The sequence below is a fragment of the Coregonus lavaretus genome, assembly GCF_964263955.1.
Source record: "Coregonus lavaretus genome assembly, chromosome: 22".
Lineage (NCBI taxonomy): Eukaryota > Metazoa > Chordata > Actinopteri > Salmoniformes > Salmonidae > Coregonus > Coregonus lavaretus.
Genome location: NC_140009.1, coordinates 9,574,544 through 9,596,830, shown reverse-complemented (window position 1 = coordinate 9,596,830; position 22,287 = coordinate 9,574,544). Strand labels below are relative to the sequence as shown.

At 44.9% G+C, this 22,287-nt stretch overlaps 1 protein-coding gene across 1 annotated transcript in view; it reads right to left on the bottom strand.

The window, feature by feature from the left end:
- plxna3 (plexin A3) overlaps positions 1–22,287 on the bottom strand; it is a gene marked incomplete at both ends in the record, with an annotated part of 147,307 nt that overhangs the window by 27,376 nt on the left and 97,644 nt on the right. Inside the window, 1 exon segment of the mRNA XM_084186683.1 lies at positions 8,160–8,360. Coding sequence (XP_084042809.1) covers positions 8,160–8,360 — 201 coding nt within the window.

Below are 22,287 nucleotides of genomic sequence, written 5' to 3'. Positions count from 1 at the left end.
ACTAGATTCCATAGCTGTGAGCGAGTCAGGGAGACATTGTGGCTTTTTTTTTTTTTTACAGACTAGGCTTTGAGTTAATCTGGCTTTTTGCAGAGAGAGAGAGAGAGAGAGAGAGAGAGAGAGAGAGAGAGAGAGAGAGAGAGAGAGAGAGAGAGAGAGAGAGAGAGAGAGAGAGAGAGAGAGAGAGAGAGAGAGAGAGAGAGAGAGAGAGAGAGAGAGAGAGAGAGAGAGAGAGAGAGAGAGAGAGAGAGAGAGAGAGAGAGAGAGTTGGTTGCTGCGGCTACTGTGTGTCTGTCAGGTGAAGTAGGGGGTGGTGGTTTTACTGCCTGTGTTTTAATTAGCAGCAACACTCAGGGCACTTAGCCAGCAGCAACCCTGAGAGAATATCGCTGATCAGCCACATCGATCCACGGCCAGAACACTTATGGGTGTTGATAAGGAGGCAATGGAGGAATGAGGGCAGACTAACAGCAGGAGAGGGCCCTGAATTCTGCATTAAAAAGATAACATTCCAGACTACATTAAATCATCTCTCAGTAGATTCAGAGAGAGAGAGAGCAGCTCCAGTTTGATAGATCAGCTACTGTTTGACACCCAAGATGGAAATACGGTCACACCTGAAGGTTCCTGTTGAACCGTTAAGTCTTAACGGAAGCATCATAGGTGACAAATGTTTATCCATCCATTCCTCACCTTTATCCATCCATACCTCAACTTTATCCATCCATAACTAACCTTTATCCATCCATACCTAACTTTTATCCATCCATACCTCACCTAAATAATATCAGAGCTGAGTAAACAACCAGCACCTCCTAATTCCTCATCAGTCCAGGGACATGTTAACTGGAAAATCGGCTGTGTTGTGTGCGAGTGTGAGTGTGTCTGTGTGCACACGCGTGTATGTGTGTGGGCATGCGTGTGTGTGTTAGTGTGTGTGAACGTTTAAACTTTGTGTAGATGTTCTGGGAAATATCTGGGAGCAAGTCCAGCAGGGAATGCACCAGTGTGGATACTGAAAGGCTGAACTGAACCTGTTCACACCAGGCTCCAAATGTTCTTATATCTCTATAGGGTCCAGTTAGTACTGGGGTTACATCTCTATAGGGTCCAGTTAGTACTGGGGTTACATCTCTATAGGGTCCAGTTAGTACTGGGGGCACTAGTCCATAATTGAGGTAAATTATGGATCAGCAGCTTCCTGGGCAGGGTCATTGAATTAACTTCCCCCAATCATATCGCTTCACAGTGTCACACTACGAAAACAAAACTCAACTTGAGACCATCCTCACTTCTATCCATCAAACAGACATATAAACTACAGTTAACCTTTTGTGGACTTGTTTTTCAGCCATAAAACGGGAAGTATATCGTAAATGCCTAATTTAATAACAGCATTTTGTGAAATGGTTTTAGAAGGCCACCGATGTTCTTCACAATCCAATGAGGTGTTACATTTGTTCAATAGGTAATCCAAATCCGGTAGGTGAGTTAATGGCAGTGTTCAAAGCCTTGTCGGGTTCAGAAACTTACAGTATACAGGTTGTTGTCATGCACTCTTCCCAAGGCCCTGATAATGTAATCCACAGGAGAGCCATACAGTGTATTTCTGGAGGTAATATAATGTATTTCTGGAGGTAGTATAATGTATTTCTGGAGGTAGTATAATGTATTTCTGGAGGTAGTATAATGTATTTCTAGAGGTAACAATGTATTTCTGGAGGTAGTATAATGCATTTCTGGAGGTAGTATAATGTATTTCTGGAGGTAACAATGTATTTCTGGAGGTAGTATAATGTATTTCTGGAGGTAGTATAATGTATTTCTGGAGGTAACAATGTATTTCTGGAGGTAGTATAATGTATTTCTGGAGGTAGTATAATGTATTTCTGGAGGTAACATCATGTATTTCTGGAGGTAACATAATGTATTTCTGGAGGTAGTATAATGTATTTCTGGAGGTAACAATGTATTTCTGGAAGTAACAATGTATTTCTGGAGGTAATATAATGTATTTTCTAGCCTTCTTTTTCAAGTGGAAGGCAGGCAGCTTTGAGGAGATTAGCGCGTGTGTGTAAATGGCGGGAAGCTTTTGTGTTGGGCCATACAATGCAGCTTATCTCTGCCAGTCGTGAATTTATTTTCCTCAGTCCTTGGTTCCACTGGTTCTGAGACTAGCAAGTGGAGACAAACTGGCCTGGTTCTGTCAGACAGCTCTCTGGGCTGCCGGCGAGGCAAGGCGAGGCAGTGAGGTAATCTTCATTTAAAAAAATAAATAAAAAATCCATCACTGGATAGAAGAAAAAAAAACATTTTTACCCTTTGAGACTCATCCTTAGCTCTTAGTGGGTTGCAAACAACAGTTATAGCTGAACAAATGGAAGCTATTCCTTTTGATCACTGAAAATGGTGAAGGGTCTATTGAAGGGACCCATATGAGAGATACACATATTGTCACCAAGTTCATTTTATAGTAGGCATTACTATGTTTAAAAGATGATGGGTTTGGAGATTTAAAAAAAATTAAAAAATTACAATAATTTGTGTTATTCAGAATAAACTAATAAAGATTCAAATGAAAACCATTGAGCACTCTGGCAAGGATCGACTCTAGTTATCTGCAGCAGCTGAACCATCCGTCTAAATGAAGAGAATTAATACTGTACTGAAGATGTGGATGCAGACCAGGGTTTCCCAAACTCGGTCCTGGGGCCCACCCTGGGAGCACGTTTTGTTTTTTACCCAGGACCGAGTTTGGGAAACCTTGGTGTAGACTGTGAGTAGTAGAATTGGCTGTGTCGTCAATGCTGGCTCCTTCTGGTGACAGAGTGAAAATCAATTTCCCTTAATGATGAAGGCTTTTCTGTTTCATTTAATTAAGTTTCAAAATTCGACCGACTTCAGCAAAATTACCTTTGAATAAGGGCCTTTTTCCTTCTTAAACATACACAGTAATGAATAGCGAGTCGATATTAGTGAACATAAATGATATTCTCTGCAAACCACACTTAATTTCATCATTCTGATTACTGCACTAGGAAAATATGTACTGTATGCTGCATCATGGTGGCAGATTTAAGGTCACACTAGCTTGGATAAAGAAACAGATAGGGTCATCTGGAATGTTGGTGTTAGCCATGAAGGATTACGGCTGGTTCAGGGCTCACTCCATAAACACAGAATATATGACTTGCATATTGAGGCCATGGTTGATCTCGTGCCATCATATTTGAGGTAAGTGCAATAACCCAAGAACATCAAAGCATACTTTTCACATGATGACACCGAAACATTCTCTGTAGATGAAAACTTGTTCAGAGAAGGGGGGTAACTAATGCACTGATTTCTAAATTGGGGGAATGCAGCGGAGACTCTCTCCCCTTCCATTGATGGTGCTTAAAGCGAAACAAATAGGAAACACAAAACGTGATGAAACAGGCTCATAATTCGTACTATTGACAGCTAGATCACACCATTTAGTGGACAATTTATTCCACCAGAGCCCACCTGCTACAGAGCCTCACAGGCACAGTATCTACGACTTCAGAGACTGACGGACGCGAATATGCAACAATCACAAGAGAGAGGGTAAACACCATAGAAGTATAATGACTATCTCTACGAGGAACAAAAGTGCAGAGGAGATGTTGGGAGCATACAAACAGATCAAAGATTGATCATAAACAGCAACATATATCCTGCCCTAACTGATGTAAAATGGAGCACGTTTATATTGACAATGAGGTGACATGTCCACAGTATCATTAACATGTAGGTTGGTTCATGGTCAATCTTTTCCATTAGCGGGGCCTGTGGTGTCAAGAGCAGGGCAGGTCCTTTCGAGACACGTCAAGTATGTTCCACTGAGAAACACCGAAGACGTTGGTAGTCTGATTGGGCACTCGATGAGAACAATAGAGTAACGAGGGAATGCTGACTCAGAAAGCCTGAAAAATAACATGTAAGTGTTTTTTATTCAAAAGCTTTGCTAACATGGTTCGAAAATAATTATGTTCTTTGTGAGAGCACTTTCCATCAAGAGGGTAGTGCAGAACTTGGTCGTTGTGCAAAAGGTATTTACTCTACGTTTCCTGGGTAACACTGCCAATGCCTGTCGCTATGGGGTCAGCAGGGCTTAGCAACACTTACATCCATGGATTCATTTAAGACTATTTTAATATTTTGATAGAAAAGATGAGAAGTCCCATGTATTCAGATTCAGCCTATCAAAGTTATACGTGTGCCATGTGTAATCTGCAACGTAAAGCATGTTGTCAAACAAAAATGCATAAAATGCACAAAAGCCCTTTACACTACCAAAGAAAATTCTTATTGAGTTTCAAAGACCCTGATTTATCATTTATTTGAAAGGCAGTGTGTATATGTGTGGGGGGTGTATCATACTGATTTATTCTAGCTATGGCACCACATTGCTGATGTCTGCAGTAAAATCAAGCAGGAAGAAACAAGTAGCTGTGCGTCTGAGCTGATTACAGTCCATGTATGCCTTTTGAAATGATACCCATATATATCAAACAGTTGGGGAACGTGATTTATGGATTGATGTGGATCAGCATGAATTATCATATAGAGTTGTCTAATCTGTATGTATGAGCACCTTTGAAAAATATACTGTATTTCTCTTTGGATGGAGGTGGCATGGGTGATGGAGGATGCACCTGCTGCATTAGAACTGAAACTACATGTATCCAACCACACCAGGAGTAAACCGGTAGTATAGCTTAGTTGATATATTTAGCTGGAGAAAATGAATGCATTGAAATACCAAAGTAGAGGCAGAGAGACAGGGAAGAGTTGGAATGTGGAAAGAGGATGGCATGTATTTGACTTCAGGCTGTATTTGGGCAGAGAGACGGGCCCAACCTTGTGTTGTATTTGTGAAGGATGTGATGTCAGACCCATGTGTTGTTCTCCTCTGTCTACTGGTCTGTCTCTCTGTCTGCAAACTGAGGGCAAACTGCTGTTATCTCTCTGCATCACTGACACAGGGCTTCTCTAGATCTATGGCATGGACATCTTTCACATGCTGAACTGCACATCACAGATCAGGGGTCAACTTCACATACAACTGTCCTGGAAACAGACAAACACACAGCAACGTGGACATACGGGCCTCAGAGCTAGTTTCTTTGGTGAATGGCAGTTCTATGTACCAGGTTTGGGTTCAATTCGAATTGAAGGGAGTCAATTCAGGAAGTGATTTGAATAAACAATTCTGAAATGTAATAACTTTTGAAATAAATAGCTTGCACTTTTCAGTTTATTGAGAAGTAATTGAAAATAAATGAAATATTTTCCGATTATTGAATTATAATTTGTTGTTTACTTTACTTCAATTGGAATTGATCCCAACCCTGCTATTTTTGGTGTGTTTTTAAACGTATTTAGCAGGAAAAATCAGCTGCCTATAAATGTATATCATGGTGCACACAGACATAGAGCACTGCGAGAGTGACCGAGCAGCTGTCTCAGGGAGAGAAAGTCAAGCCAGTGGGAAACAGCTGAGAAATGAAGGAGACGGGAGACGGGAGGGAGGCTTGTTTGTCCACTACAATGCCACCTCTCTCCCAGGGAGGGGCCCTGATTGGAAGAGGAGATCGTCACAGGGATAAGAGAGCTGATAAGAGAACAGTTATGAGGCAGTGAAGGAATAATATGAGTGGTCTGGCTGTGTGTTTAGTTCCAACGGGATGAATCTGAGTTAGTTTCACCCAGAGAACATGTTTCATCATCAAGCAGAGTCCAAGGCTACAGCTGAGTCTCACTCAGTCTAAGCATTACAATCCCTACAGTTACAGCTATTAAAGAAAAACCTGAAAGTGAAAGCACATCAAACTGCAACAGGTTAGAGTTGCCCTGTCTGGTAAAACACACCGTCACAGCTGGTGAACATGTCCAACGTATGCTTAACCTAACTAACCCCTACCATAGAACAGGGGCCTCCCATGAGGACAAAAGTGCTGACTGATACCTGAAAGTTCTCAGTGAGGGGCAGAGTAAACAGGAGATTAAATTGATTAATTCAGCATTGCCTATCTGAGGACACTCACAATTGCATTAGCATGGACCCCATGCCCTCAAAGTCACCTGGCTGCAGCACTGTGGGAATGAAGCCGCGCCACTCGTCTTGACGGCCAAATTGATTGATGGCTGTTGCCTTGCGCTGTTGCCTTGAGTATTTGGGGGGAGGAAGGGGGAGTGTGGGGGGGCTTCATTCAGCACACACCCCAGGGACTGAGTCTAATCTGCGGCATGTCTTTACTACGGCTAAATTACTATTCAGGAGAGATCCATCAGATAGGAGCAGAGAGACAGAGACTGAGGGATGATGTGGCCCGCTGTGTCACAGGTAATCAGACTATCAATTCATCTAAAGATCCCATTCAAACAAAGAGAGAGGGAAGAGGGGGATGGAGAAAGAGAGACAGTGATAGAGAGATACAGAGGGGGGAGGGTAGTAGGTACCATAAAAAATGGGGGAGGGGAGTCAGTGGGGGAGGGGCTACGTTTAAAAAAACATCAGTGCCTGAATATCAATCTCATTTTAGTCATTTAGCAGACGCTCTTATCCAGAGCGACTTACAGTTAGTGAGTGCATACATCATTTTTAAATTTTTCATACTGGCCCTCCGTGGGAATCGAACCCACAACCCTGGCATTGCAGACACCATGCTATATCAACTGAGCTACATCCCTGCAGGCCATTCCCTCCCCTACCCTGGATGACGCTGGGCAAATTGTGCGCCGCCCCATGGGTCTCCCGGTCACGGCCGGCTATGACAGAGCCTGGATTCGAACCAGGATCTCTAGTGGCACAGCTAGCACTGCGATGCAGTGCCTTAGACCACTGCGCCACTCGGGAGATGGGGTTTCTCAAGGTGGGGTTTCTCTTTCTGTCAGATTGAGACGAAGCAGAGGAGGGAGTGTGAGGGAGGCCTAACATTTACAGTTAACGTTGTATATTCAATGTTTTATTTTCTCAATAACTGTGTAGACAATGATTAGTTTACACCAGTGTCTTCGAACGATCGCCCATGGAGACCCAGCGTGAATGCTATTTTTCAGCTCTTATCTACTCTGGTTATCAAGGTGAAATATAGGCATATATTGGCATGCATAGTGGGCAGACAGCAGCAGCAGCATATACTATAGCTGTCTACATGCAGAGTATTAGCCTATCCCTGTGTGTGATAAACAACTTCAAATGTTTATCTGTAGGTGAAGTGATTAAAGCACCCATCTATTTATGCTGATTGCCTCACTATATTCATAGAGCTGTCTCATTGTTTACACAGCATCTGCGGTTGAATGTTTTGAACAATCCAAACCCCATTGCCCAATGCTCTAACCTATGTGCACTCACTTAATGGTCTACCACAAAACGGCTTTTCAATTTCATTTTAAATGCATAGCCGGAGCGCGCGGGGCGGGGTGGGGCGGGTGTCAGAGACAGAAAGAGTAATGACAGGGAGGAAATGAGTGAAAGCAGATGGAAGGACAACAGTTGCTCTCCGTGGCAGGGTCCTTCCCAAAGGCCTTCACAATGTAGAGCGCCAGGCAGCATATGTCGGCCAGGGAAAGTACAACAATCAATCCTAAGCTGACCCATTGGGGAAGGGCGTGTGTGCTGGAGACGTGATCCTCATTATTAAATTGCCACGGGACATCAATTGTCCTGTCGAAGGACGGCGGCCCACAGCCTGACCTTTGATCTGGGGGTTAGAGGGGACACACTCCGTGGCAGAGGGCTGGTCAATCTCTTACCCTCATAACCCAGGAACGCTCCGGCCCATCCACCCACACCACATTCCCTTTCCATGGTGTCACATTGTCCAACCAAATGAAGAGTCACCTCCTGTGTAACTGGCTAATTATTTTACAAGATTCCCTGGGGTCTGTCTCTATACCAGTATTAGTAAAGGACCTGTAGAAAACTACTTCAAAAGATCAGTATATGATCAGCATAATAGCACCAAAGTACTTAATGAGTTTTAACCTTGGACCAAGATCCCAAACCCAACAAAAACACACAAGATATTTTACAGTAAATACTGTATAAACAAATACATTAAGGTCTTGTGGGCCTGGAAATAAGTATTTCAGTGAGGATAAGTCATGTTAATAGGCCAGGTACTCACCGAGGTGTTCTGGCACTGGATACAGGAGCTGTTGAAGCGTACAGCTGGGATGCGTTGCATCTTGCCCTGGATGTTAAACACACACTCATAGTTCTTCTGTCCAGACTGGGGCTGAGGGAGGTTCCGGGCTCGCAGCGTGATTGGACGAATGATCCCTGCAGGTACCAGGATGTCACTGGTGGGCAGGATCTGGGGACAGCCCTGAAAATCAAGAATCACAAACAAAGTTACAAATTAACACTCTGCTAATTTTCTTTGCAAAGCCAAACCCATTACAATAAAGGGATGCCAGAACTGATTAATAAACATAATCATTAATTAAAACTTGGTCTACATAGCTAACGAAGACGTATTGATTCCAGTTTATTGAGCGGTGAGCAGCCGTGAGTAATGTCCATTAGCAGCGCTACTTTCCCAACAAGGCAGAAGGACTCCTGTACAGACGCACAGAGGCCATTAAACGTGGGAATAGCTTGAAACCAAAAGCAAACAAGAGGTTAAAAATCCCTATTACACAGCTGTTGGATCCATCTCTGATTTTATGAGCCGCATGTTTCTCTGAAAATCACACTGATGAAGCGAGAAATTAATATATTCCTTAATCCTGCATGTCTGCCTGTGCTAGTTAGGTGAGCACAGATCGAGAGCCTAGAGAGGGTCCAGGCATTTATCACAGGGATTCATATCGACATTGCGAGAAACAACCCATAAAGGATCTCGGAAGTTACAGGAAAGTCCGTATTGATGCGATGATTACAATCCGAGAAAACTGACGATGTGCGCATCCCAACCCGAGAGATACCACAGCTGCTTAATGACCCCCTCTGTATTAAAGGATATTTAGAATAATCTGTTATCCATTTAGCACTGAACAATAATCAAGGTGGCTGTAAAAGTCTGCCAGGGTGGATGTGGTAAATCAGAGGCCTTGTCTGGGCGGGCGTTGGCGGCGAGGAGGGCGGAGAGGGAGAGAAGCCTCTCTAGTCTGCAGGACAGACACACAGAGCGCCAGCCAACGCCTCAGTGACAATGATGCAACTCCACAGCCCACACAGCCATAACTCTTGTGTCTGGCAAGTGATTTGTAAAGGTTTGTATACTGGTGCATCAATAAATCTAATTTTCATATTCTGTGGATGAAGAGAAAGATTTACTTCCTGCAGGGAGGTGGTGGTGGTGTTCTGATTTATCAGCGGCGCCGTTGAATAACCTCCAGCTCCACAGTGAGGACAGAAGGCTCCAGACTGGAGATGGTTAGCCTTTTGGAAATGATGAATGTCTCAGATTGCTTCTCAATGCTGCTCTGTCAATTGGCAGGTTGACATTCAAAACACCAAATAGATCCACCGATATCACATATGCCACATTGAGTCATCAGGGACCTAGCATCAACACCTGGTGTGCCAGAAAATGCTAAATCATGTTCAGTATGACAAATGCATACATCAAAGGTTATATGAGTGAAAACACTTCTGAATAGCAAAACTTTCTCTGGTAACAGCCAAATACATTTGACTACATTTGTCAATTTTGAAAAATGCGAAAAATGAGGACAGACTAGCAACATTCTGGTAACCAGGAGATGGTGTACAGTAGCACATCTATGATGGCCTAAGAGCTACTATCTATATGTAGAGAGCTCTATTCAATGGCTGACATATAAGTACGGTGGATTTGGTTACTCAGGGCCTGAGTGGATTTCATGGTTACCTACATCAGAGTAAAAGCTGCATGGGCCTTGAAGAGCATCACAGAGAGGCTTCGAGTGGCTGGCACATCAGTAACATCATGATTCATTTAACTGAGTAGTGCAACCAGAGCAGTAACATATTTTAGGTGAGGACTCATGACGCATGGAACTTAATGGGTTTTTCACAGTTTTCAATTATTTAAGTGGATACATTATAAAACCCAAAACGACTACTACATAAAACTACTTTTATCAGAAAAGCAAGACTGTGTAATTAAAAATGTATCATTCTTTTGGTCATTCAAAATACATGTAAGCTTTCTCTAAGTCGTTACACACAGTGTTCTGGACAGAGGCATTTCTCGTGGTTTCTCTCAGTGGAGTTTGAACATTAATTAATTCCTCTGTCTGCGTTTAACACAAGCATAACCCCAAGATGCCACCACCATTCATTCTCGTCTGCTAAATTTAATTAACAAGCTTTAATCGACTGCATATTAGGGGTGAAACAGGATAAGTGGTTTGTTTATCAGAAACGTTAGTGTGACATTTTAAAAAGCCTGGGGCAGGTAAGTGAGGTTTGTCGTGATGAATTGGGACTCTTTCCACAAAGACAAGGAGAATACATTTCAAATAGACTGATTCATCAAAATCAAATTTGATTTGGCACCTGCTTCGTAAACAACAGGTGTAGACTAACAGTGAAATGCTTACTTACGGGTCCTTTTCCAACAAAGCAGAGTTAAAGATAAAGATTAAAAGAAAAGAAAGAAAGAAAGAAAGATAACATTAATGCATCCGATGTGTGCTATACTTGTCATGCTGGCTATGCTAGGGTATATGTCATACAGTACATGTGACACTAATGCAGTAAGCCATGCAATGAAGGAGCAGTCCTTCCTCGGTGGTAGGCCTACAGACCTGTAACCGTATAGTCTCTGAGGCAGCTGTATATTCCCCCTGAAGGGCCGTTCCCTGATGCTGATTAGCACCCCATTAAGGCAGCTCAGGCAGTTTACAGCCTGTTGACAGTGATTCCATTAACCTTACTGTGCATATCCCAGTTATCACACAGCTAAGCACTTTTCTCTGTTGAAACATTAAAAGTCAGAGACGGGAGGGCGGTATAATTTTTCTCTCTCTGTCTCCCTCTCTCTGACTCTCTTTCTCTGTCTCCCTCTCTCTGACTCTCTTTCTCTGTCTCCCTCTCTCTCTCTCTCTCTCTCTCTCTTTCTCTCTCTGTCTCTCTCTCTCTCTGTCTGTCTCTCTCTCTCTGTCTTGCTCTCCCTGTCTCTTTCTCTGTCTCCTTCTCTCTGTCTCTCTTTCTCTGTCTCCCTCTCTCTGTCTCTCTCTCTCTCTGTCTCTCTCTCTCTTTCTCTCTCTCTGTCTCTCTCTCTCTCTCTCTCTCTCTCTCGCTCTCTCTCTCTCTCTCTCTCTCTCTCTGTCTCTCTTTTTCTGTTTTGCTCGCTCTCTGAGAGCAGAGTAAGTAGCAAAAAAGGTCTGTTGCTTTAGTCCCTATTCTATTTCTAATGTCATTTACAGTCTACGTTCGCTGTACTCCTTGAAATGGGTAGAAAAAACACAACCCTCCAAATCATCTGAGAGCTGCTCCAATTAAATGCTAGCTACACAGCAGGCTCCTTATTCTACCTAATCAAACTCCAACTAGCAGCTTCTAAACTCAACCTGGGAAATATATGGATTGAACACTGTGAGTTTGCTATTCTGTACTCCAGTGTATTCTACAATGTATACTGAACATAAATATAAACGCAACATGTAAAGTGGTGGTCCAATGTTTCATGAGCTGAAATAAAACATCCCAGAAATGTTCCATATGCACAAAAATATGAGCATTTCTCCTTTGCCAAGATAATCCATTCACCTGACAAGTGTGGCATATCAAGAAGCTGATTAAACAGCATGATTATTACACAGGTGCACCTTCTGCTGGGGACAATAGAAGGCCACTCTAAACACAATGCCACAGATGTCTCAAGTTTTGAGGGAGTGTGCAATTGGCATGCTGACTGCAGGAATGTCCACCACAGCTGCTTCCAGAGAATTTAATGTTAATTTCTCTACCATAAGCCGTCTCCAACATCGTTTTAGAGAATTTGGTAGTAAATCCAACCGGCCTCACAACCGCAGACCACGTGTAACCACGTCAGCCCAGGACCTCCACATCCGGCTTCTTCACCTGCAGAATCGTTTGAGACCAGCCACCCGGACAGCTGATGAAACTGTGGGTTTGCACAACCGAATAATTTCTGCACAAACTGTCAGAAACCGTCTCAGTGAAGCTCACCTTCTTGCTCGTCTTCCTCACCAGGGTCTTACATTCTTGACCTCAAATCAAATCAATTTTTATTTGCCACATGCGCCGATTACAACAGGTGTAGACATTACAGTGAAATGCTTACTTACAAGCCCTTAACCAACAATGACGTTTTTAAGAAAATAAAAAGTGTTAAGTAAAAATTAGATAAGTAACATTTTTTATAAAAAAATAAACAATTAAAGAGCAGAAGTAAAATAAAATAACAGTAGGGAGGTTATATACAGGGGGGTACCGGTACAGAGTCAATGTGCAGGGGCACCGGTTAGTTGAGGTAATTGAGGTAATATGTACATGTGGGTAGAGTTAAAGTGACTATGCATAAATAATAAACAGAGTAGCAGCAGCGTAAAAGAGGGGGTTGGGGTGGGGTGGGGGTCAATGCAAATAGTCCGGGTAGCCATGATTAGCTGTTCAGGAGTCTTATGGCTTGGGGGTAGAAGCTGTTAAGAAGCCTTTTGGACCTAGACTTGGCGCTCCGGTACCGCTTGCCATGCGGTAGCAGAGAGAACAGTCTATGACTAGGGTGGCTGGAGTCTTTTAGGGCCTTCCTCTGACACCGCCTGGTATAGAGGTCCTGGATGGCAGGAAGCTTGGCCCCAGTGATGTACTGGGCCGTACGCACTACCCTCTGTAGTGCCTTGCGGTCGGAGGCCAAGCAGTTGCCATACCAGGCGGTGATGCAACCAGTCAGGATGCTCTCGATGGTGCAGCTGTAGAACTTTTTGAGGATCTGAGGACCCATACCAAATCTTTTCAGTCTCCTGAGGGGGAATAGGCTTTGTCGTGCCCTCTTCACGACTGTCTTCATGTGTTTGGACAATGATAGTTTGTTGGTGATGTGGACACCAACGAACTTCAAGCTCTCAACCTGTTCCACTACAGCCACGTCGATGAGAATGGGGGCATGGTCAGTCCTCTTTTTTTTTTTTCCTGTAGTCCACAATCATCTCCTTTGTCTTGATCACATTGAGGGAGAGGTTGTTATCCTGGCACTACACGGCCAGGTCACTGACCTCCTCCCTATAGGCTGTCTCATCATTGTCGGTGATCAAGTCTACCACTGTTGTGTCGTCAGCAACCTTAATGATGGTGTTGGAGTCATGCCTGGCCATGCAGTCATGGGTGAACAGGGAGTACAGGAGGGGACTGAGCACGCACCCCTGAGGGGCCCTGTGTTGAGGATCAGCGTGGCAGATGTGTTGTTACCCACCCTTACCACCTGGGGGCGGCCCGTCAGGAAGTCCAGGATCCAGTTGCAGAGGGAGGTGTTTAGTCCCAGGGTCCTTAGCTTAGTGATGAGCTTTGAGGGCACTATGGTGTTGAACGCTGAGCTGTAGTCAATGAATAGCATTCTCACGTAGGTGTTCCTCTTGTCCAGGTGGGAAAGGGCAGTGTGGAGTGCAATAGAGATTGCATCATCTGTGGATCTGTTGGGAAGGTATGCAAATTGGAGTGGGTCTAGGGTTTCTGGGATAATGGTGTTGATGTGAGCCATGACCAGCCTTTCAAAGCACTTCATGGCTACAGACGTGAGTGCTACGGGTCGGTAGTCATTTAGGCAGGTTATCTTAGTGTTCTTGGGCACAGGGACTATGGTGGTCTGCTTGAAACATGTTGGTATTACAGACTCAGTCAGGGAGAGGTTGAAAATGTCAGTGAAGACACTTGCCAGTTAGTCCGCGCATGCTCGGAGTACACGTCCTGGTAATCCGTCTGGCCCTGCGGCCTTGTGAATGTTGACCTGCTTAAAAGTCTTACTCACATCAGCTACGGAGAGCGTGATCACATAGTCATCCGGAACAGCTGATGCTCTCATGCATGCTTCGAAGCGAGCATAGAAGTGATTTAGCTCGTCTGGTAGGCTTGTGTCACTGGGCAGCTCACGGCTGTGCTTCCCTTTGTAGTCTGTAATAGTTTTCAAGCCCTGCCACGTTCGACAAGCGTCAGAGCTGGTGTAGTATGATTCAATCTTAGTCCTGTATTGACTCTTTGCCTGTTTGATGGTTCGTCGGAGGGCATAGCGGGATTTCTTATAAGCGCCCGGGTTAGAGTCCCGCTCCTTGAAAGCGGCAGCTCTACCCTTTAGCTCAGTGCGGATGTTGCCTGTAATCCATGGCTTCTGCTTGGGGTATGTACGTACGGTCACTCTGGGGACAACGTCATCGATGCACTTATTGATGAAGCCAGTGACTGATGTGGTGTACTCCTCAATGCTATCGGAAGAATCCTGGAACATATTACAGTCTGTGCTAGCAAAACAGTCCTGTAGCTTAGCATCTTCGTCATCTGACCACTTCCTTATTAACCGAGTCACTGGTGCTTCCTGCTTTAGTTTTTGCTTATAAGCAGGAATCAGGAGGATAGAGTTATGGTCAGATTTGCATTTAACATGCTGGTAGAAATGAGGTAGAACGGATTTAAGTTTCCCTGCATTAAAGTCCCCGGCCACTAGGAGCGCTGCCTCTGGCTTCGTAACTGACATCAGTGGGCAAATGCTCACCTTCGATGGCCATTGGAGAAGAGTGCTCTTCACGGATGAATCCCGGTTTCAATTGTACCGGGCAGATGGCAGATAGCGTGTATGGCGTCGTGTGGGCGAGAGGTTTGCTGATGTCAACGTTGTGAACAGAATGCCCCATGGTGGCGGTGGGGTTATGGTATGGGCAGGCATAAGCTACGGACAACTAACACTTTTTTGCCTTTTATCGATGGCAATTTGAATGCACAGAGATACCGTGACGAGATCCTGAGGCCCATTGTTGTGCCATTCATCCGCAGCCATCACCTCATGTGTCAGCATGATAATGCACGGCCCAATGTCGCAAGGAGCTGTACACAATTACTGGAAGCTGAAAATGTCCCAGTTCTTCCATGGCCTGCACACTCACCAGACATGTCACCCATTGAGCATGTTTGAGATGCTCTGGATCGACGTGTACGACAGCGTGTTCCAGTTCCCGCCAATGTCCAGCAACTTCGCACAGCCAGGAGAGGAGTGGGAAAACATTCCACAGGCCACAATCAACAGCCTGATCAACTCTATGTGAAGGAGATATCAGTTTGTCTCTGTGAATGGTCTGTCCTCCGACAAATCAACTGTACATTTCGGTGTTCCTCAAGGTTCCGTTTTAGGACCACTATTGTTTTCACTATATATTTTACCTCTTGGGGATGTTATTCGAAAACATAATGTTAACTTTCACTGCTATGCGGATGACACACAGCTGTACATTTCAATGAAGCATGGTGAAGCCCCAAAATTGCCCTCGCTAGAAGCCTGTGTTTCAGACATAAGGAAGTGGATGGCTGAAAACTTTTTACTTTTAAACTCGGACAAAACAGAGATGCTTGTTCTAGGTCCCAAGAAACAAAGAGATCTTCTGTTAAATCTGACAATTCATCTTGATGGTTGTAAAGTCGTCTCAAATAAAACTGTGAAGGACCTAGGCGTTACTCTTGACCCTGATCTCTCTTTTGATGAACATATCAAGACTGTTTCAAGGACAGCTTTTTTCCATCTACGTAACATTGCAAAAATCAGAAATTTTCTGTCCAAAAATGATGCAGAAAAATTAATCCATGCATTTGTTACTTCTAGGTTAGACTACTGCAATGCTCTATTTTCCGGCTACCCGGATAAAGCACTAAATAAACTTCAGTTAGTGCTAAATACGGCTGCTAGAATCCTGACTAGAACCAAGAAATTTGATCATATTACTCCAGTGCTAGCTTCCCTACACTGGCTTCCTGTTAAGGCAAGGGCTGATTTCAAGGTTTTACTGTTAACCTATAAAGCGTTACATGGGCTTGCTCCTACCTATCTTTCCGAGTTGGTCCTGCCGTACATACCAATACGTACGCTACGGTCACAAGACGCAGGCCTCCTAATTGTCCCTAGAATTTCTAAGCAAACAGCGGGAGGCAGGGCTTTCTCCTATAGATCTCCATTTTTATGGAACAGTCTGCCTACCCATGTGAGAGACGCAGACTCAGTCTCAACCTTTAAGTCTTTACTGAAGACTTATCTCTTCAGTAGGTCATATGATTGAGTGTAGTCTGGCCCAGGAGTGTGAAGGTGAACGGAAAGGCTGGAGCAACGAACAGCCCTTGCTGTCTCTGCCAGGCCGGTTCCCCTCTCCACTGGGGTTCTCTGCCTCTAACCCTGTTGCAGGGGCTGAGTCACTGGCTTGCTGGTGCTCTTTCATGCCGTCCCTGGGAGGGGTGCGTCACTTGAGTGGGTTGAGTTACTGACGTGATCTTCCTGTCTGGGTTGGCGCCCCCCCCTTGGTTTGTGCTGTGGTGGAGACCTCTGTGGGCTATACTCGGCCTTGTCTCAGGATTGTAAGTTGGTGGTTGGGGATATCCCTCTAGTGGTGCGGGGGCTGTGCTTTGGCGGAGTGGGTGGGGTTATATCCTTCCTGTTTGGCCCTGTCCGGGGGTTTCTTCGGATGGGGCCACAGTGTCTCCGGACCGCTCCTGTCTCAGCCTCCAGTATTTATGCTGCAGTAGTTTATGTGTCGGGGGGCTGGGGTTAGTTGGTTATACCTGGAGTACTTCTCCTGTCTTATCCAGTGTCCTGTGTGAATTTAAGTATGCTCTCTCTAATTCTCTCGTTCTCTCTTTCTCTCTGAGAACCTGAGCCCTAGGACCATACGTCAGGACTACCGGGCATGATGACACCTTGCTGTCCCCAGTCCGCCTGGCCTTGCTGCTATTCCAGTTTCAACTGTTCTGCCTGCGGCTACGAAACCCCTACCTGTCCCAGACCTGCTGTTTTCAACTCTTAATGATCGGCTATGAAAAGCCAACTGAGAGACCTGAGCCCTAGGACCATACGTCGGGACTACCGGCCGTGGTGACTCCTTGCTGTCCCCAGTCCGCCTGGCCTTGCTGCTATTCCAGTTTAAACTGTTCTGCCTGCGGTTATGGAACCCCTACCTGTCCCAGACCTGCTGTTTTCAAACTCTTAATGATCGGCTATGAAAAGCCAACTGAGATTTATTCCTGATTATTATTTGACCATGCTTGTCACTTATGAACATTTTTGAACATCTTGGCATGGTTCTGTTATAATCTCCACCCGGCACAGCCAGAAGAGGACTGGCCACCCCTCATAGCCTGGTTCCTCTCTAGGTTTCTTCCTAGGTTTTCGCCTTTCTAGGGAGTTTTTCCTAGCCACCGTGCTTCTACACCTGCATTACTAGCTGTTTGGGGTTTTAGGCTGGGTTTCTGTACAGCACTTCGAGATATTAGCTGATGTAAGAAGGGCTATATAAAATAAAATTGATTGATTGATTGATTGATATGTTGCACTGCATGAGGCAAATGATGGTCACACCAGATACTGACTGGTTTTCTGATCCACACCCCTACCTTTTTTTAAAGGTATCTGTGACCAACAGATGCATATCTGCATTCCCAATCATGTGAAATCCATAGATTAGGGCCTAATGAGAATTTATTTTAATTGATTGATTTCCTTATATGAACATTAACTCACTAAACTCTTTGAAATTGTTGCATGCTGTATTTATATTTTTGTTCAGTGTAGATAGATATTAACATTTTCTAACTAATAGAAAAGCAACCATCTTAAAAAAAGAACTGTTATGATATCATAGCTGACATGGAAATATCCCTTGATGACAGAGATGGATTCAAGCCAGTTTGTGCAACAAACACCGGTAGACTGAGGTATTAGAAAATTCTCACATACAGGCTGTTATCAATAACAAAGCATGATGGGAACCAATCTGATCTTGATGTTTTACTTGCAAAGTGTTTTGTAAAAATAAGATAGCTTATCGTCACTCCTGTTTGGCATGAGAAGAGAAGACTGGGAAGGGGCCCTCCGCAGGGCCAGCGTGGCAGTCCAGTGGCCTCTGGTTACACAGTGAGTAATGGGCCACTGGTTTCTGTGGAAGGGGCTCAGTAATGTGCTGCTGGTGACAGCAGCACACAGTGTCACTTCCTTATCCTCTGTGGCCCCTGCCCACCGCTGAGTGCCAGGACCACTTCCTTACTTCCTGCCGGGATAATGGCTCCTCTGTCACTCATCCCACAATTAATTACTGGGCTGTCGCTCGTTAATAAAGGGCCGCCCCACTGAGACACAGCGCCGAGGGGAACAGTTGTTTTGGAGAGCCCAGCAGCACACTGTTTGATCTCAGGGGTCCTCTGGGAAAGGCCAATATGAAAATGTGTCTTTGAGCTCTCACTAAGTATTAGGAGTCTCAGTGAGACATTCCCCCTGAGCTCTCACTAAGTATTAGGAGTCTCAGTGAGACATTCCCCCTGAGCTCTCACTAAGTATTAGGAGTCTCAGTGAGACATTCCCCCTGAGCTCTCACTAAGTATTAGGAGTCTCAGTGAGACATTGCCCCTGAGCTGACGGGGAGCTCCCTTTAAGGTTACATATCTGCATGGTGTTATTAACTTTAGTGTAATGGTTAATAATGTGGGGGAAAATGTGAGACGGAGCAGGCAGCACAGTATCTATCTACCTGTCTGTCTGTTGGTCTCTGTGGCTGGCTGGCTGGCGGGGCCAGAAGATTCTCCTCATATGGAAAATCGATTCCTACTTTGATCCTCTCAATTGAGGAGCTGAGGCTGAGAATAAAAGAGCATCCTTGGTCGTGAACAACTCTGCTATCTCTCGGTTTAACAAACCAATTAAGTAGTAAAAAAACAACCTTTCTCTCAAGCCTATTTAAAAAGTCTGTATGCAAGATTTGGACTCTATCATTAGTTTTGCAGCACACAGTTAGGTTAGATCTTTTTAAACCCATATCAGGTTTCACAGATTCAAAACATTTCGCTCTCAGAAACCAAACAGTTTACTGCTGTTCTTCCCCACAGGGATTACCTTTCCCACCCTAATGAACCTGGTGAAGGACCAGTGATGAGGGACCATCTATCCAATGTCAATAGTAGTCATCAAAACATCACTGAATACACTGACTAATGATGCCACCTAATCTAAATGACAACACATTACTCAGGGCTTGAACATGCTAAACAGGTCTATACATACAGTGAGGGAAAAAAGTATTTGATCCCCTGCTGATTTTGTACGTTTGCCCACTGACAAAGAAATGATCAGTCTATAATTTTAATGGTAGGTTTATTTGAACAGTGAGAGACAGAATAACAACAACAAAATCCAGAAAAACGCATTTCAGAAATGTTATAAATTGATTTGCATTTTAATCAGGGAAATAAGTATTTGACCCCCTCTCAATCAGAAAGATTTCTGGCTCCCAGGTGTCTTTTATACAGGTAACGAGCTGAGATTAGGAGCACACTCTTAAAGGGAGTGCTCCTAATCTCAGTTTGTTACCTGTATAAAAGACACCTGTCCACAGAAGCAATCAATCAATCAGATTCCAAACTCTCCACCATGGCCAAGACCAAAGAGCTCTCCAAGGATGTCAGGGACAAGATTGTAGACCTACACAAGGCTGGAATGGGCTACAAGACCATCGCCAAGCAGCTTGGTGAGAAGGTGACAACAGTTGGTGCGATTATTCGCAATTGGAAGAAACACAAAAGAACTGTCAATCTCCCTCGGCCTGGGGCTCCATGCAAGATCTCACCTCGTGGAGTTGCAATGATCATGAGAACGGTGAGGAATCAGCCCAGAACTACACGGGAGGATCTTGTCAATGATCTCAAGGCAGCTGGGACCATAATCACCAAGAAAACAATTGGTAACACACTACGCCATGAAGGACTGAAATCATGCAGCGCCCGCAAGGTCCCCCTGCTCAAGAAAGCACATATACAGGCCCATCTGAAGTTTGCCAATGAACATCTGAATGATTCAGAGGAGAACTGGGTGAAAGTGTTGTGGTCAGATGAGACCAAAATCGAGCTCTTTGGCATCAACTCAACTCGCCGTGTTTGGAGGAGGAGGAATGCTGCCTATGACCCCAAGAACACCATCCCCACCGTCAAACATGGAGGTGGAAACATTATGCTTTGGGGGTGTTTTTCTCCTAAGGGGACAGGACAACTTCACCGCATCAAAGGGACGATGGACGGGGCCATGTACCGTCAAATCTTGGGTGAGAACCTCCTTCCCTCAGCCAGGGCATTGAAAATGGGTTGTGGATGGGTATTCCAGCATGACAATGACCCAAAACACAAGGCCAAGGCAACAAAGGAGTGGCTTAAGAACAAGCACATTAAGGTCCTGGAGTGGCCTAGCCAGTCTCCAGACCTTAATCCCATAGAAAATCTGTGGAGGGAGCTGAAGGTTCGAGTTGCCAAACATCAATCTCGAAACCTTAATGACTTGGAGAAGATCTGCAAAGAGGAGTGGGACAAAATCCCTCCTGAGATGTGTGCAAACCTGGTGGCCAACTACAAGAAACGTCTGACCTCTGTGATTGCCAACAAGGGTTTTGCCACCAAGTACTAAGTCATGTTTTGCAGAGGGGTCAAATACTTATTTCTCTCATTAAAATGCAAAATCAATTTATAACATTTCTGACATGAGTTTTTCTGGATTTTTTTGTTGTTATTCTGTCTCTCACTGTTCAAATAAACCTACCATTAAAATTATAGACTGATCATTTCTTTGTCAGTGGGCAAACGTACAAAATCAGCAGGGGATCAAATACTTTTTTCCCTCACTGTACATAATACAACTTTTCTTCAATAGATAAGTGGGAAAGGGGTTTGTTTGTCATTTTTTCATTTCTCATTGCCTGTGAGCCATGCAGCCTTGTGGAGGACGGTGAGTTTGGATGGAGCTCAGCTATTGCTCTGATCCAGTCCTATCTCTTTCTGCACACTCCTGGGCTGAAGAAGGCTACTGTGCTGTGGATTATACAGTAGGATCTGGCTGGCTGGCGTGTCCTTGGAGAGCCATGGGGGAGAAACCTGTTCAGAGCAGAGCAACACATCTCCTCCCCCCAGCCCACAGCCGTGTCGCTCTCTGTCTGTTTGTCTGTTTGGAGTGCCCCCGCTGTTTCTCTGAAGCACCTCTCCAACCCAGGGCCAACACAGCCATGGTAGCACACTGGAGGGCAGGGCTGCAGATGAGACACGCTCCACTGAACACAATCATACACATACACACACAGACAGACAAGCATATGCACACAGACACAGAGATAGAGACGCTTCAAACCTGGACAACTGACACATTGATCACTGGACAGAAACACTATCAGTTGAATAATAGACTAAGAAGTACAAAAACTCTGGCAGCCAGCCGGCCCACATCAAAATGGATTCTTCCCCCTGGCTTGTTTATCGCAGCATACCAGTCCAAGTCTACTTCTAAAATCCTCCCATGATATGTGCGCTCCTTTGTGAATCAACCTTTCTTTCTTTCTTTCTTTCTTTCTTTCTTTCTTTCTTTCTTTCTTTCTTTCTTTCTTTCTTTCTTTCTTTCTTTCTTTCTTTCTTTCTTTCTTTCTTTCTTTCTTTCACTGTGGGTGCAGAGGAAGAGGAGTCTATACTGGCCTGCTTCTCCAACATATTCCCCTTCCAGTATCAGCAGTGCATGAGTCACTCTTTTTCGCTGAGTAATTCCTTTTTTTAGGGGTGAAATAAGGAGATTGTCAATCGTGGAACTGGGAGGCAAGGAGGTTGGACCAGGCTGGGGGAGGCTGGGGGAGGCTGGGGCATGCTGGGGGAGACTGGGGCAGGCTGGGGCAGGCTGGGGGAGGCTGGGGCATGCTGGGGGAGACTGGGGCAGGCTGGGGGAGGCTGGGGAGGCTGGGGCAGGCTGGGGGAGGCTGGGGGAGGCTGGGGCAGGCTGGGGCAGGCTGGGGGAGGCTGGGGCAGGCTGGGGGAGGCTGTGACGGGTAGGCCCTGCCCGCTCCGCTGCTGGCTGCCTCTGTCTGATAGGGCCAGATAAGGCATCTCTTTGATTTTCAGTTAAGCGTAAAATTCTAATGTGCCAAAAGCCGAAGGGTGCGTGTTTCCACCCCCGTTACAAAGGGACGCTTCTCCTCTTTCTCTTAACTTCCCTTTTCTCCCCCAGTCACTCCTGAGCCTGGTTCTGAACACAGCTTCTACCCCCAAGCCATAAGACTGCTGAACAATTCATCAAAGGGCCACCTGGACCATTTACAATTGGTGGC